The sequence below is a fragment of the Vigna angularis genome, chromosome 7 (assembly GCF_016808095.1).
Source record: "Vigna angularis cultivar LongXiaoDou No.4 chromosome 7, ASM1680809v1, whole genome shotgun sequence".
Classification (NCBI taxonomy): Eukaryota; Viridiplantae; Streptophyta; class Magnoliopsida; order Fabales; family Fabaceae; genus Vigna; species Vigna angularis.
In genome coordinates, this window is record NC_068976.1 from 11,124,967 (window position 1) to 11,140,837 (window position 15,871).

Sequence of the window (15,871 nt, forward strand, 5' to 3'; positions counted from 1 at the left end):
TCTCCATCGATATTTCCTTTGAGCATTCAAACCACTATTGGTACTAGATTACCGCGCTTAGATTCCTCAACTCAAAAGAGTTCAGTTGTAAGTATTTTAATTCTCTTCAGAATTGCAATCAACGATTGTTTACAAGTAGTTCAGACTAAATCTTTCTATGAGAGAATTTGATTACAATACAATGTAGTTTAAACACTCACATGTGTTTCTCTCTTACAGTAGTAAGAAATTTGATGATTAAGCTCGAGAGTATCTCTTTCTCTTTTTCTCTTTTCTTCTCTTTTCTTCAGCTCAAATGTATTATTTTCTTTGAGCTCTTTTCTCTCTTTTTCTCTTTAGGATGTATCTTTTAGTGCTTAAATTCTTTCATTTGGAGGAAAGGTTGATGGTCATAATCTTAAGAGTGAAAGGATGGTTTGTTATCGTATGTTTGAGTAGTTTATAGAGATATTCGAACTTCGATGGCATGAAAAATATATATAAGTTGTTTCAGTGTATCAAGATTTTTATTGTTTGCAGTGAGCACTTACGTGGGTTGTTTGGTGTGCTTGGTAAGCTATTTTTAAGTGTTGGCATCATCTTACATATGTTGTGGTATGCAACTTTGTCAACCATCCTCAATATAACATGATGTTGTTGGAGATCGATCAGATGTTGTTCTTAAATAAACTCTTAAGTCTTTTACTAATTACATCTAAATGTTCTTCTACTCTTTTATTACGTAACTGCAAGAAAAAGAAATCTAATACATTTTTATATTCATTTGATATATCTGTTTCACAATAATCTTACAAATAAAAATACGGTGAAGTGAGTGTAGATGTGTCAATTTATTGGTATCTTAGTGTAATTTTGTTTAATAATGTTTTTTCATTCACTTAAAAACTATTCTCAATGTCGTGAAGATATTAAATATAGTTAGGATTTTATCGTGCTATTGAATAAATCAAGAGATCTTATTTTGGGTTCTATAAACACCATACACTTGTATGATCATTATAAAAGAAGTCTTAAGTCGAACTATGAAAAGGAAGAAATCTCCTTCCTAAACTATGAACTCCTAGCATCTTAATTTTGATAATAACATCCTGAGTCTATAATGGAAGTCTACCTAGAAATACCCTTGGTGTTCACGGCCCTAGGAAACCTCATTGATACTTTTGTCACGAGCTACATTTATTTATTTATTGGCCCTTAAATATCCAAAAAATTATATATTTGATAAATAATTTTATTGTAATAATAGTGGTATCAAATTTTTAAGCAAGATTTTTTTATGACGCTTTCCTCTTGGAGTGTGATGGAAACAGTTTGAGAGCTGAGAGTTGAATTGACCAAGTCGTGAAGTCGGGATTCGCTAGTGGCCTTCTAGACTGGGTCTGACTCTAACCCCTCTCTCATTCTTCGCCTTTCACTTCCTCGAATTCTCCTTCAAACTCCAATCCAATCGCAAAACCAAACCAAACCCTTCGCTCTCCAATTCCCTTTCTCTATGTCTCTCAAACCGTCAAATTCCTCGCAGAATCTCATGCTCCCCGTCTCCGATCCTCCCTCCATCCAAGACGATTACGCCGATGACAAGCTCTTCAGAGGCTCCGCCATGACCAAACGCGGAGCCTTCGCCGCCGTCTCTTACATGTCCTGCGCTGGTACCTTTCTTCTTAATTCCGCTCCGTTCTTTCGTCGTCAAATTTTCAAATGCTTCTTAAATCCATCATATCCTCTTTGTTCTGTAGTTTTGCTGGTGATGTTCAATAAAGCAGCGCTTTCGTCTTATAATTTTCCCTCCGCCAATGTTATCACACTTCTTCAGGTTTTATGCTTACATTCTTGTGACTTTCTATCCGCACTGTGATAGTTCATCTGTTGTGTTGATATTTGTTCTCGAATTTAGTGAGACTTTAGGAATTGTGTTGATACATTTATTTATGCCCTAAATTTTTAGTTTATAGGTGAGGTGAATGACATGAACATGCTTACAAGTACCTTTCACTTATAATCTAGTATTGGTTTATTTATGTTACCAACAAGGTACAGTACAGTGGATATATATTTAGATTCCTTCAGCTTGTTGTTAGGGTTTCAATTCTTGGTTATGTGTATGGAGAAGACTTTGTTGGGAGAGACGAATCCATTGGTTCGTGTTTGTGGTATGATGAAACTATAATGTAAGGTACGGGATGATAAATTATATGCAAGGTTTTAAATTAGGTTGCTATAATAGACACTCCAAAATCTCTAGGAGATGTTTACTTTGAGTATTTTATGTTTCCATTTTTTATAGAAAACAGAAAAATTGAGTTAACAATATTGAAGATTAAAAAACATTTTATTTAATTTTCTTTTTTCAAAAGAAGCCGGAATTTGAAAAGGAAAAAATGTTGTTTCACTTTTTCTTTTCTTTATTTGTTTTTTTTCTTATCACAAACAACCGTTAAAGCCTGACATCACTGCTATCAGACTCCCATCAAACCTGCACTTCCTCTCAACCTGTTAACAGTTAAGTCATCGATTTTGGAGCTGTTGGTGACAACGTTTGATATGACACTGATACCATCCAAGCGGCCATAAACTCCTGCCAGAAGTCTAGCTGATGCCATGTCATTTTTCCAATGTCAGATACTTGATGACACCGGTAATCTTGAGGTTGGGAAAGACACTGGACCGGGAGGTGGGCGGTGTGAGGGAGGAGGATGGTGAGTCAAACAAGAGATGAAAATGAAACCATGATGTAAAACCAAAAAATCTTTTCTGATCTTAACAAATTGAAAATGAAAAAGGATATGCAGATAGAAAATGTTTTTGCATAACTAAAATCCTTCCTTAATCTCTGAAATTGCAGTTGCGGGTCATTTTTCAAAATCTTAACAAATAGAAAATGGATACAGTGGAAGTAAATAAGTCTTTACAAATACTCTTCCATAAGGTTTTAACTCCAAGTTTCCAATGAATTTTCATATATCATATGAAGAAAGCAGAAACAGCTTAAGTGAGCACAAAATTTTAAGGAATGTAGTAGCATTTTGTTTGATTGGTTACTGTACCAAAAACTTAGTATTTTAAGCTATAGTATTATAAGTAGCTTGGAGTGGCTAGTATTATAACTTACTGGCTCATCACAATGATTGACTTAACAACGAAATATGCCAACATATTTTGATAGTGAAAAATTGAAAGAAGAGAAAGAGTATCCTGTAAGTACCTTTAATGGATGTATCTAGTACTGTATCCATGATTCTTTTGTGTTGTGATTATTACGAACCAAGACTTAGCAGGCCAATAATTTATGTTCCATTCAAATTTTTTGGCATCCCTTGCAGAAAATTGTATGGAACTCGACTTTACAATTCACCTTTTTTATAAGGAAGAAAATGAACATATTTCTCCTTGAGTTAATCTTGTTGTCATGATTTATCTTAACAATCCTTATTTTCATTGTCATAGAGGATGGAATATTATGCAAAATAGTAGTTCTGCTCCAAACTTGCATTATTGATTTTATGTTTACTTTTCCACTGGTCTACATTATCTTGCCTCTTTGATACTCAAGGACGCTTTGATGCACTGTATGTTAAGCAAGTATTTTAAGAGTTGACTTCTTCGAAATGATTTGTTGGAATTTATAAACTTATTTGAAGCAATAATGCAAAAAGCAATATTTTTTTTTATTCAATGGGGAAGAGGAAGAAGAGAATTATATTGCATCTAGATTTTAGGTGTCATGCAGTGTCTACAGTAGGCATTATAACTGTCAATCTATTGTTGTGAAGATCCACTTTTTTTCATTTCACAATTTAAATACACTTTTCTTTGTTTTTCTGCAGATGGTGTGTTCGTGTTGCTTCCTCTATCTGTTGAGACGATGGAGGATGATATCTTTCTCAGCAAATGAATCCTTACTTATATCAGATACCTCAACAAAATTTGTATCACTGAAGACTTTGAAGCACACTCTTCCTCTGTCAGGAGCATACTTATTTTACATGGTACCCTTTCACCCCTAAAAAAAAAAAAAAGAAGAGAACGAATACTTAGCAAGTATTGTTTATTATTTTTATTTACCCCTATACTTCTCCTTAGCTAGTCACCATGGAGTCTGTTCGTGGAGTAAATGTTCCAATGTACACAACTCTGAGGAGGACCACAGTGGTGTTTACAATGCTTGTTGAGTTTGCTCTGGTGGGGCAGAGGTATACACGTTCGGTCATTTTAAGGTAAAGTGCATTTTCCTCGTTGCATAATCTATTCTACAGTATTTACATTTTGTTCAAATAAATTTTTGATTGACGTGCTTAAAGTTTAGCATCATACGTAAAGTGCGTAGTTTAATGTAGAGGCAGTGGACTGTATTATGGCCAGTTTGGATGAGTTTCTCCATACAGCCTTCAAAGAGAGGAAAATATGAAAAGAAAAAACTAAAAATGACTTCTCCATAATTTAAAACTAGCTTATGTACAAGTTAAAAATAAAAATATGGAGAAGCTATATGAGAGGAGCTTTTACAAATTAACTTGTGCATAGGCTAATTTTAACTTTTAGATTTAGAGTTTAAATTTAACTGACCTTAGAAAACCGGCTTGCAAAGTCATGTTTGCACCCATTTATACATAATTCTAGTCTATGTGGGATCTCCAACATCAACTTATGGATAAGTCAATTTCATTTTTTTCTATGTTTCTTCTAGAAGTTCTTAGGAAGAAGTTTGTCTGAACAGACCCTATTTTTTTATATATATAAATTAACCATAATTTCTTGTGATAGAAATGGTCATTACCAACTTGATGATCACATGCCCTAAACTGATTCTCGAAGCCTAAGTTGTGCTGGGTGAAGACTCATGAAATGCATTATTGCTTCTTTAACATGTCCCCTCATGCAAGGGGCATTTGGATTTGAAGTATGGACAGTGCATTGATCTACTTTTATCACAACTATTAATCGTTAATAGCATTGCAGAATGCGCAATCCAGTGTGATGGCTGCTATTTGAAAATTATAGAAATTAATTAAATGACTTATACTACTCATAAAAGGTTAAGCTAGTAGATTGTTGAAAAGCGTCTCCTATTTTGGGTAGATGTCCCCTATTTAGTGATTGTATAGTTGACTATTTTCTGCAAATACTTAGAATTATTTGACTTATTATCCTACTTTCCTTATGTCAGAGATTATAAATCATGTAGATATAATTAATCTAGCCACCGAATTCATCCTTCGGTAAATGAATGCAAAATTATGTGTGAAATTTTTACACTGTTAAATGAGTATTACTAATTCATGTCCGATTGATGATGTCTCATATTGTCTTTTCTCTTCTTATAATGTTAACATATCTTCATTCAAACTACTTAATAAGATAAAAAAATACCTATGTTCTTGGAGGAAAAGGGAAATGAACCATTCTGATTTTGGAATGTGTTGTACACTACACTTAGACTTGGTATATGCTATCTACATTTGCTATGTTTGAAATTAAGCTATGTGAGATGCTCCGTATGAACTTCTTTTGGTTATATCACCTTTTCAATTTTAACACAATGAAGTTAAAGTTTGAATTGTTATTTGAATGAGCATCTGCCTGATTCCTTCATTTAACTGAAATTTATAAGGCTGTTATCAGTGTTGGCTTGATTGTCTTTGGTGCCTTTGTTGCGGGAGCTCGGGATCTTTCTTTTGATGCTTATGGCTATGCTGTTGTTTTCATGTCAAACATCGCCACAGCAATATATCTCGCAACTATATCCCGCATTGGTTGTATTCCTATACTCTCACTCTATCACATAAAGCAGAAATTTTACAACTTCTTTCTTTAGCCTTCATTTTTTCGTTTATAACTTATAAGGTATCATGTCGTTTTATCAGGGAAAACTAGTGGTCTTAATAGCTTTGGGCTTATGTGGTGCAATGGTAAGCTGATATATTGTGTATGATGGCCTGTTAAACTAACCCTTTCTAGTGTAACTGAATTTCTTATTTGAAAATTGAAATACTTTTCTATTTATTATAGGTATCATATGTGGGCCTGTTTTACTGATCTGGACATTTGTTCGTGGTGATTTGAAGATATCAATCAATTTTCCATATCTCTTCTCACCTGGTTTTATCGTATGTTCTGCTTTACCCATTCTAATTCAATAAGTTGTAATATTCACTAGTCATTGCTGGACCTTCATTGGTTACTTGCCAAAAGAAAAATAATAATATTGATCCAGCTAATCTAGCAGACTAGGATTCATATAACCTAGTGACACTAAGATTTCAGACATACTAAAAAGCTCCAGCAACAATATTCCTAAAGCCTGAGAAAGTGATTTAGTTTTAGGTCTGTGTATCTTGTTAAATAGAGGAAATGATTATTAAGGAGGAATTGTGTGTATACTTTCCACTTTTCTGCTTTTATTGTAGGTTAAAAAATGTCATTATTAGTAGTAGTACTTTGCATTAATATTTGTTTATGTGATGAATTAATTTAATTATGCTAGAAATTCATTTCAAAGTTTTCCCCATGATTTTATTCATATATAAACGCTTGAGGCTGAACCTCAAACCCTAAAATTCTCACCTTATATTGTTTAAGTGATTGGTCCAATTTTGAAATCATTGAATATAATATAAAAAAAAAATGTTTAAGTGATTGGTCTGCATTTTGTTGATATAAAAGCTTTAAACATATTTCCTCAAAATTTTAAATTATGAGAAGTTATAATTTCTGTATTTTTTTTCTTCTGCAGGTTATTTTGCTTTTTTCCTGCATACTGGCATTCTTCTTGAATTACTGTATTTTTCTGAACACAACTCTAAATTCAGCTGTCACACAGACAATTTGTGGTAATCTGAAGGTATCTATGCATGCCTTGCTTGTTGTTTTTTACCTTGCATAAATAGTGCACCTAGATTTACAGGTTGTCAGTGATGATGCTGTAAAGCTTTGCTTTCATAATGATGACATGGTGTAGTATGCCTTTTCTGTTGAAGTACATCTTGTGTGCAATGGAAATTCTACGAATTTGACTAATATAGGGTGAGAAATGGCCTTATTAGTACACATTGGTCTGGCTATTAATTTTGGAATTTGGGGAGATTCTTGTACGTTTTGGTGTTAAGAACGACTAAGTGTAATCAACTGTTAATTTGCTTCTGGATACTGATACGGATAAGAGAGATAAAGGGGGGATTTATTTGAAGTGGCATAAATTTTGCTGGAAAAATTATTTGGAAGTAAAGAAATGTGCATAATCTGAATTTCTTGGGAAATCATCTTGCTTCAAATCATATTTGACTCATGAACAGTGGGGAAAAGAAAATAACTTCCAGATATTGTTTCTGATCAATTAGGCTTAAGATATTTAGTCTATGTTGGAAACCTTTAATGTGGACATCACACTGACTTAGCACAATAAATTGGCTTTAATTGGATAAGAACATAATTTTTCCATATCATGCAATTGAGTCTAATTTGTACTCCTTTAATTGGACTACGGACATACTTTTTCCACATTGGGTACGTCCTTTTAATTTGGACATCATACTCATGATGTTGTTATTACAGATGGTTGATTGGTTGAAATAGTTAGTCAAGATGATGGTTTGATTAGTTAGTCTCTCGTATAGTAGTTTGAATTTGTACTGCATCATTTTGTATCAATAATACATTCTTTCATTCTCATTACTTTCTCTATAATTTGGACTCTGCCATATTTCTCAACATGGTAATAGAGACCCCCATGGTATTACCATGAAAACTGTCTTTTACTGCATAGAGCTCCACGGAGCTCTTTTTCTTCCCTTCCCTCAATTTCTCAGCTCTATTCACCACCCTTTTCTGTATTTCATTCCCATTGATGTTCTTGCCAAATCAATAATTCTTCCTGTCATTTCTCCCATCAAAACTCAGATTCAGGTCCTATCTCTCCATTTTTGTCTGATTCTCAGTCCCTAATCACATTTCAATTCTCCCCTCCTCAACAATGTTGCAATCACTCGCTTCACTATACACACCCAAGAGATCCCAATGGCATTGCTAGCATTGACAGTGGGTGTGGCCTCACAGATCTCCAATTTCATGCATCATGATTTTCACTCATCCAATCAGATTATTTTACTTTTGGTTCCCTATTGAATTGCAAACACAACTATGAATCTTTATGCAGTCACAAGAGTCTTTGAACCAAGAGAAATGGTTTCTATTTTCCCTTCCAATCAAGTTATAGAAGATTGAATTTTCATATCATGAAGCAATCTAAAGGTCTCATTCTGGTTTTTTATTCTGATTGAAGATCTCAACCTATGTGGAACATATTCTTTGTTCTTGATAGTGGCGATCTATCTGAATTTATTGCAGGCGTTCCTGCTATTTAGTTAACTTTGTTGCTATTGCTTTCCTTGTGGCAAATCCTGTACTCTCAATCTGAGCTTGCTTCGTGTTCTTTGATGATCATGGTTACAATTCATTAACTCAAGTTTCACTTGTGAAATTGTTAGGTTCTTTAATCAAGAACCTAATGGAACTCACTTCTCTTCACTCAAACACAACACAAGAATGCTGAAAATATTCTTTATTCACAAAACAATCAGAGATACAATGCAGAGAGCTTAACCTCTCCCGATCAGGATAACACGTTCCTGACAAACAATAGTATTTACTTCGCTAACCCCTCAAACTACCCTCACAGCCCTTATATACAAACCTCCTAACTACCCATTCTAACTGCCTTGGCAGTTAGGTTGTGTACCGGTCTGTGTACCGGTTTTCCTTCTACTATATACAAGTAATGGCCTAACAATACCCCCCTCGCCTAAAACAACCTTGCCCCCAAGGTTGAATTCAGGATACTGTTCCTGAATGGTAGCCACATCTTCCCAGGTCGCTCCCTCACGGCCTCCTTCTTGCCACTCTATCAGAACTTGTAGTACTGCAACTTCACCCAACTGCCTTTGCCTCCTTTCCAAAATCCTCACAGGCCAAAACATGGGCCCCTCGGCCTGCAGCTCCCTCGGCAATTCCTTTTCTACTCTCTGCTCTCCCACCACCTTCTTTAACTGAGACACGTGAAAGATCGGATGAATCCTAGCTGTCTCTGGCAACTGTAGACGAAAAGCAACCTTTCCCACCTGTTGTAACACCTGGAAAGGGCCAAAATAACGTGCTGCGAGTTTTGGATGTAAACGTGTTGGCATGGAAGTCTGCCTGCGGGGCGTGATCCACAAATAAACCCAATCTCCCACCTTGATATCCGCTTCCCTCCTCTTTTTATTTGCCTGGTGCACCATAGCATCCTGCGCTTGTTTAAGATGTTGCTGTAATTGCCTCAGCGCTTCATCACGAGTAATCAAATCCTGCGCCACCGTTTCAACAGCTGTTTCCCCGGGAATAAATCGACTCAAAGCTGGTGGGGAACGTCCATATACGATCTCAAAAGGAGAACATCTCGCTGCAGCCTGATAACTGGTATTGTACCAGTACTCTGCCCAAGGTAAAACCGTCTTCCAGCCCCTAGGTTGTTCGGAACAAAACACCTCAAATACCCCTCAAGAATCCTATTTACCACCTCTGTTTGACCATCCGTTTATGGATGGTAAGCTGTGCTCATTTTGAGCTGGGTACCCTGCAGTTTAAAGAGCTCCCTCCAAAATATACTGAGAAATAGAGGATCCCTATCACTTACGATTGATGTAGGAATCCCGTGTAGTCTGACTACCTCTTGAGTGAACGTCTTTGCCACTGTACGAGCTGAGTAAGGATGTCTCAAAGCGATAAAGTGGCCATACTTACTCAATCTATCCACCACCACCAAAATAGCGTCAAAGCCTTGAGACTTGGGCAGCTTAACAATAAAATCTAGGCTCACCTCCTCCCAAATAGCCTGCGGAATTGGCAGAGGTTGTAATAAACCTTGGGGTGATGCAGCCATATACTTATGCTGTTGACAGATCACCACTTCCCCCAGTTTAGCCAACCAGGCAATTCCTAAGACGACGTCCACACCCCCCAATTCAAACACATACAACTCTTCCTCCACCGTAGTGTCACCCAAGCGTATTCAGACTTTCTCGCATCTTCCCCTCGTCACCTTTTTATGCCCATCACCGAGACTCACAGTATACGACGGCGTAACTATCACGTTCACCGCACCCCTTACCGCGATCATGAAACCTTGGGGATCTTGGATTCGCACTTGCCCTTTAATCTCTTCTCGTAACCCAGCTAGGAAGAATCCCAATATCAACTCCTCCGATAACCCCTGGGTCTGACCCAATAACATCTCAAAACTCCTAATGTATTCCTCCACCGTGCCCCCTTGCCTCAATGTGGCCAATTGTTCGTATACGGTTCCCCTAAACCCACCTCCAAAGCGGTTAATCAGTCCAGCCTTCAGACCCGTCCAAGAACGGTTCTTGGTCTTTTCTCTCCAATATTTGAACCAGTAACTCGCGCTCCCCTCCATACTAATGTAGGCCAGTTCCACCTTATCTTCCTCTGCCACCTTCTGAATATCAAAGAATCGTTCAGCCCGGTTAATCCAACTATGTGGTTCCACTCCTTCAAACGACGATAACTCGACCCTTTTCCGCTAGTTTTGGGGAATTCCCCCGTTGTCGTGCCTTACTTGGTTCTCGTTCACAGAGCTGCTACTTCCATCAGAGCCACCCCCTTGACTATTGTGGCCTCCACCCATCCCTTTTATCAATTGCTGTAGATCGCACCTGATCGTCGCTGTCTCCTCCTTGATTCCCTCCACCGTAATCTCCAAATTGTCCAATCTTCCCTCCGTCTGGCTTCCCATCGCTGATTCCTCTCCTCCTTGGATCCGGTAGGTCGGACCAAATGTTAGGTTCTTTAATCAAGAACCTAATGGAACTCACTTCTCTTCACTCAAACACAACACAAGAATGCTGAAAATATTCTTTATTCACAAAACAATCAGAGATACAATGCAGAGAGCTTAACCTCTCCCGATCAGGATAACACGTTCCTGACAAACAATAGTATTTACTTCGCTAACCCCTCAAACTACCCTCACAGTCCTTATATACAAACCTCCTAACTACCCATTCTAACTGCCTTGGCAGTTAGGTTGTGTACCGGTCTGTGTACCGGTTTTCCTTCTACTATATACAAGTAATGGCCTAACAGAAATGGTACCAAGTTTCTTAATGACTTTTGTATTGGCCAAGGTTGTCATCTGTATTTTGATACTTGAACATTTGTTGGTTCACTGATCATGCTATGGTGGAGTTACCTTGCCTGAAGTTAAAATATTTTCATTGGAGCTAATATGCTTTGGTGATCTTCATTTTTCTTCAGTTACCTTAGGGAGGACTCTAAGTATTTCCAAAGAATGGTATTTATAGCTGCCCAAGCCAAAATTTCATGTTTACCTGATGGAATCTGTCCAGTACGCCCAAAAGTCCTTTATCGTTTAAGTGTTGATATCAAGGATAGATTATATATATATATACACTTTCATCCATTAACCCACCAAAGCATAAAACCATGATGGAAGTATGGAGCTCAAAAGCAGAAAATACTTCTAATGTGGTGATTGCCGCTAATGATGTTAGTGGACTTGAGATGAGAATATTGACATCATCTATGGACGGGAAAAGAAGGGTTCTAGACTAATTTCCCTTGACCCACAACTAGGGGGCTTATTCCACTATGCCTAAAAGTGTCACTTTACTTAGTAGTTGAGACCAAGAGTAGTTTATATACACTTTCCTCCCTTGACACACTGAAGTTCCTTTTAAGGACAACTGTAAAGGAAACATTGAGTTCCAAAGCTGACAATACTTCAATTGTAGTAATTTACTCTAACGATCTATCTTAGAAGACTTGAGGTTAAAACATTTGTTCATGTACATCCAAAAGTCCTATGTCGCTTAGGACTTCACACTAAGCTAGTTTATAAACACCTTTCTCACTTAACCCACCAAAACAACTATAAATAACAAAAACATGACAAAAGTGTTGAGCTCCAAAGTAGACAATATCTCAAGTGTGGTAATTGATCCTTCCAATGTTATCTTAGCAAATTTAAAGTCGAAACATTGGCAATCCATGGGACAAAATGGAGGATTTCAAGCCACTCCTTCAACATAGCCCTTTGATTGGGAGTACATATAAAAGTTTCACATCACTTAAGAGTCAAGGTCAAGAGTAGCTTATATACACTCTCTTCCTTAACCCACCAAGATGCCTTTTAAGAACAAAATTGTTACCAAAGCATCAAATTCCAAAGCGAACAATAATTCAGATGTGGTAACAATGCTATATAGGCAAACTTGAGGTTGAAACATTATGGAACTTACCTAGTGATGTTATCTTAATGGATTTGAGGTCAGAGCATTAGTAGCATCTTGGAGACAAAATGGATGGTTCCAAGCCTTTCTTGTAGTTTAGTCCTTGATTAGGGACTTCTTCCAATTTGTCCAAAACTCTCATATAGCTTAAAAGTCGACGCTAAAGGTAGTATATATACACCATCCTCCCTTAACCCATTGAGATGCTTTTGAAAGACAAAAATCATTACAGATGTTTCGAGTTCTAGAACGAACAATGCCTCGAATGCAATGATTGACTGTGACAATGTTACTTTAGCGGATTTGATGTCGAAACATTATCTAGTTTTCCTTGAGAGTGTAACTTTTATATCTCAATTATGAAGATGAACCTTGGCATTAGAATAGAGTTAGCTTCTTCTTGGAGCATCCATAATGTATGGTTGCTTAAATGAGTTTGTTATAGTTCCACATAAGTTTAAGCACTTTACACAAAATAATTCACTCAACCTAATTTTGTAATTCATATAATTGACTCCATATTAGTAACTCTTAAACCCCATTAATTTCTCTCATTGAAAGCATATTTTGTTTTAAGCAACGGTGCTTATATAAGCAATGTCATGTTATTTGCTCAATGGTATAATTTGTTAACAGACCTTTGTAACCAATTTTATTAGAGATGACCTTATGTGGTTAATCTTTGTTTTATTCACTTCTTCCTAACAGCTAAGCATTGACTGTAACTTTTTTGCATGGGGATTAAGCTTGTTTCCTATTTTGCCATTGCCAATTTCACCAATGTATGGGATCTTTTGACATATTGTATTTTGCCAATGTGCCCATTTTTCTAAGTTGTAAATGTTAGCATTCACCTTCTACCATCTAGAACGGGCGTCAGGGTGTTAGAGATATTAGCTTAAAATTATTTGGTTAAGATATAGTTACATTAGTCAGTCCCTTTTCCACGTATATACAATGCATTCATTCATTCTCGGAACTTATTTCTACTCTCTAATTTGGGCTCTATAATGTTGCCACGATTGTTTTAGGCAGCTTTTACGCTTTCTAATTATTCTTAATCGATGTCTAGGATCTATTTACTATTGGTCTTGGCTGGATAATTTTTGGTGGGCTACCTTTTGATATTGTGAGTATTCTTGTTCTTACTCTGCTGCAGTTCTGGTGTTCCCAATTGAGCATTGTTATAACTGACGATAAATGTGTTTTTATTCAATTTCAGTGGAACATATCCGGGCAATTTCTTGGTTTTGCTGGATCTGGTCTATATGCCTACTACAAGCTCATTGGCAAATAACTGACTCGAGTTCTCTAGATGAAGTTTTTGTTTTTTCAATTTGGGAGTGCCATTTGCTTCAGTTTTCTGCCCATTACTGCATTCCTCGAGAAGGAAGAAGAACCTGAACGAACTCGGGTATTGGAACTTGTGATCGACAGATCGATACTTGTGGGAAATTTTGCTAATTACAACTTGACATACGACTGTTTCTGGGGAACTAGAGGAGAAAGGCTGTCATGGCTATAGTGTATTCAAACATCTAATTTGATTAATGCTATGCATATCTCTCTGGAAGTGTAACTGTTAACAAACATTGTATTTTAATAGAAAATTCATCGTAGACAGAAAATTTAAATCTACCAATTCATTTCATTACCCCCTCTCTGGTTTGAAAATACTGATTTAACATTATAAGAAAAGTGTTTCACGGTTGCTAAACAATTGAAGACAGAAGATTAATTTTCACATGCGCATTTTTGAAAGAGTTGGTAATTAGCAGAGTCGATGCTTGTTTTGGTGGGGACACCCATTGGCTCTGCCAAGTTGAGCCACCTCCTCAAGTTGATGCTTGATCTATGCTTTTAAAATGATCAAAATTTCATTTGTAACGATCCAAATAAACACCAAATATTCATAAAGTTTTTCATTATTTAAACATGCTTAATTTAAAATATACACAATTTTTTTATATTACATATTTACAATATAAAACTCCACATCCTTATTGTCGTTCCTCATTATCAATTACAGTTTCTTTCACTTTATCCTTTATTCAAGTATAATATATATTTGATCATTATATGTGAAAAATCATAAACCAAATATAAAGGTAAGTTTATTTATTTTTATGAAATTCTCTCATGCATATCATATTATATCAATAAAGTTACAATCAAATATAAACCATTCAACCTACATTTAACATTAAACAAAAATAGATTTATAAGACTTTTAGATGTTGATGTTCTTGTAAAATCTTGCACTTCACCAAATAAATAAATATAATTTGTTAAGATGAATAGAAAGTTGAGGTTAAGAATATTTCACTAAATAAAATAAATATGCAAATAACAAATGAAGTAATAAACACCTCATTAAATAAAATAAAAAAATAAAATTAAAAACAGCTCAGTAAATAAAATAAATATAAATAATAAAGATGAATAAATGAAAAAGCAAGATTAAGAACACTTCCTCAATAAAGTAAGTATGCAAATAAATGTAAATAAATTGAGGTTATAAACATTTCACTAAATAAAATAAATATAAATCATAAATACAAATAAATAAATTAAAAAAATAGGTTAAGAAATCTTCACTAAATAAAGTTAAAATGCAAATAAATATAAACAACAAAATGAGGTTATAACCACATCACTAAATAAAATAATTATAAACAACAAATACAAATAAAAAATAAGGTTAATACCTAATTAAATACAAGAAATATAACAAATAAATATAAATATAAATATAAAAAGTGAGGTTATAAACACTCACTTAATAAAATAAGTATCAATAATAATAACAAAATAAATGTTAAGGACATTTCACTAATTAAAACCAATAATAAAAATATAAATGAAAAACATAAAAACAAATAATAATTTGATATATGATTCCCTTATCTTAAAACAACTTGTTAAAGTAAAATCTTATTTTTCAATAGATTAAATAATTTTTATAAACTACTTTAAAATCTTGATCAATAGAGTTTTTTTTTTTAAGAAATGAGAAAGAAAATGGAAATGGAGAAATATGAGGAAGAAAGATTGATGGATGCAATTACCAAAACTCTTTTGTTTAATTTCTCCTCTTAACATTATACACAGAATTTATATTATTATTTTAATATTATTTTTTTTCTATACATTCAAAAACATATAATAGTAAAGTCGTTATTCACTATTTAAATATTATAAAGTTATTTCATATTTCTCCTAAAAAAAAATCGTCATCAAAATTTACAAGTCAAGAAAAAGAAAAAAGTGTGTCTTCTTCATATCTTCTTCTAACTTCTAGGTAGAGTTGTCAGATGGAATATCCCATAACACTTTCACCATTTTGATCTGTTTACCTCTACGTTGTTTCGATTGATGATCCTCAATTTTGACTAGTCTAGTCTCAAACGATAATTTCTCTTTGACTTGTACATCATCCACTTCCAAAACATAATCGGGGTCATGGGTGTACTTCTTCAACTGAGATACATGAAAACACTATGAAAGTTTGCCAACTGTGGAGATAAAGCAATTTCACAAGCAACTAGATCAATCGTCCTAAGAATTTGGTA

The 15,871-nt window shown here is 35.0% G+C and overlaps 1 protein-coding gene across 2 annotated transcripts; it reads left to right on the forward strand.

Moving 5' to 3' along the window:
- Positions 1 to 1,253: 1,253 nt before the first annotated feature.
- On the forward strand, positions 1,254 to 13,953 carry LOC108323212 (UDP-N-acetylglucosamine transporter UGNT1). 2 transcript variants are annotated; one of them, XM_017555584.2, is made up of 10 exons: positions 1,264 to 1,649; positions 1,737 to 1,813; positions 3,825 to 3,986; positions 4,081 to 4,214; positions 5,620 to 5,750; positions 5,862 to 5,906; positions 6,007 to 6,104; positions 6,731 to 6,838; positions 13,372 to 13,428; positions 13,522 to 13,953. In XM_017555584.2, the coding sequence occupies exons 1-10, from the start codon at positions 1,493 to 1,495 to the stop codon at positions 13,594 to 13,596; spliced, it is 1,044 nt and encodes a 347-aa protein (XP_017411073.1). In that variant the 5' UTR covers positions 1,264 to 1,492; the 3' UTR covers positions 13,597 to 13,953. The 2 variants fall into 2 exon arrangements, with proteins under 2 accessions (XP_052736115.1, XP_017411073.1); XM_052880155.1 differs by having other exon boundaries at positions 1,254 to 1,813.
- Positions 13,954 to 15,871: the final 1,918 nt, after the last annotated feature.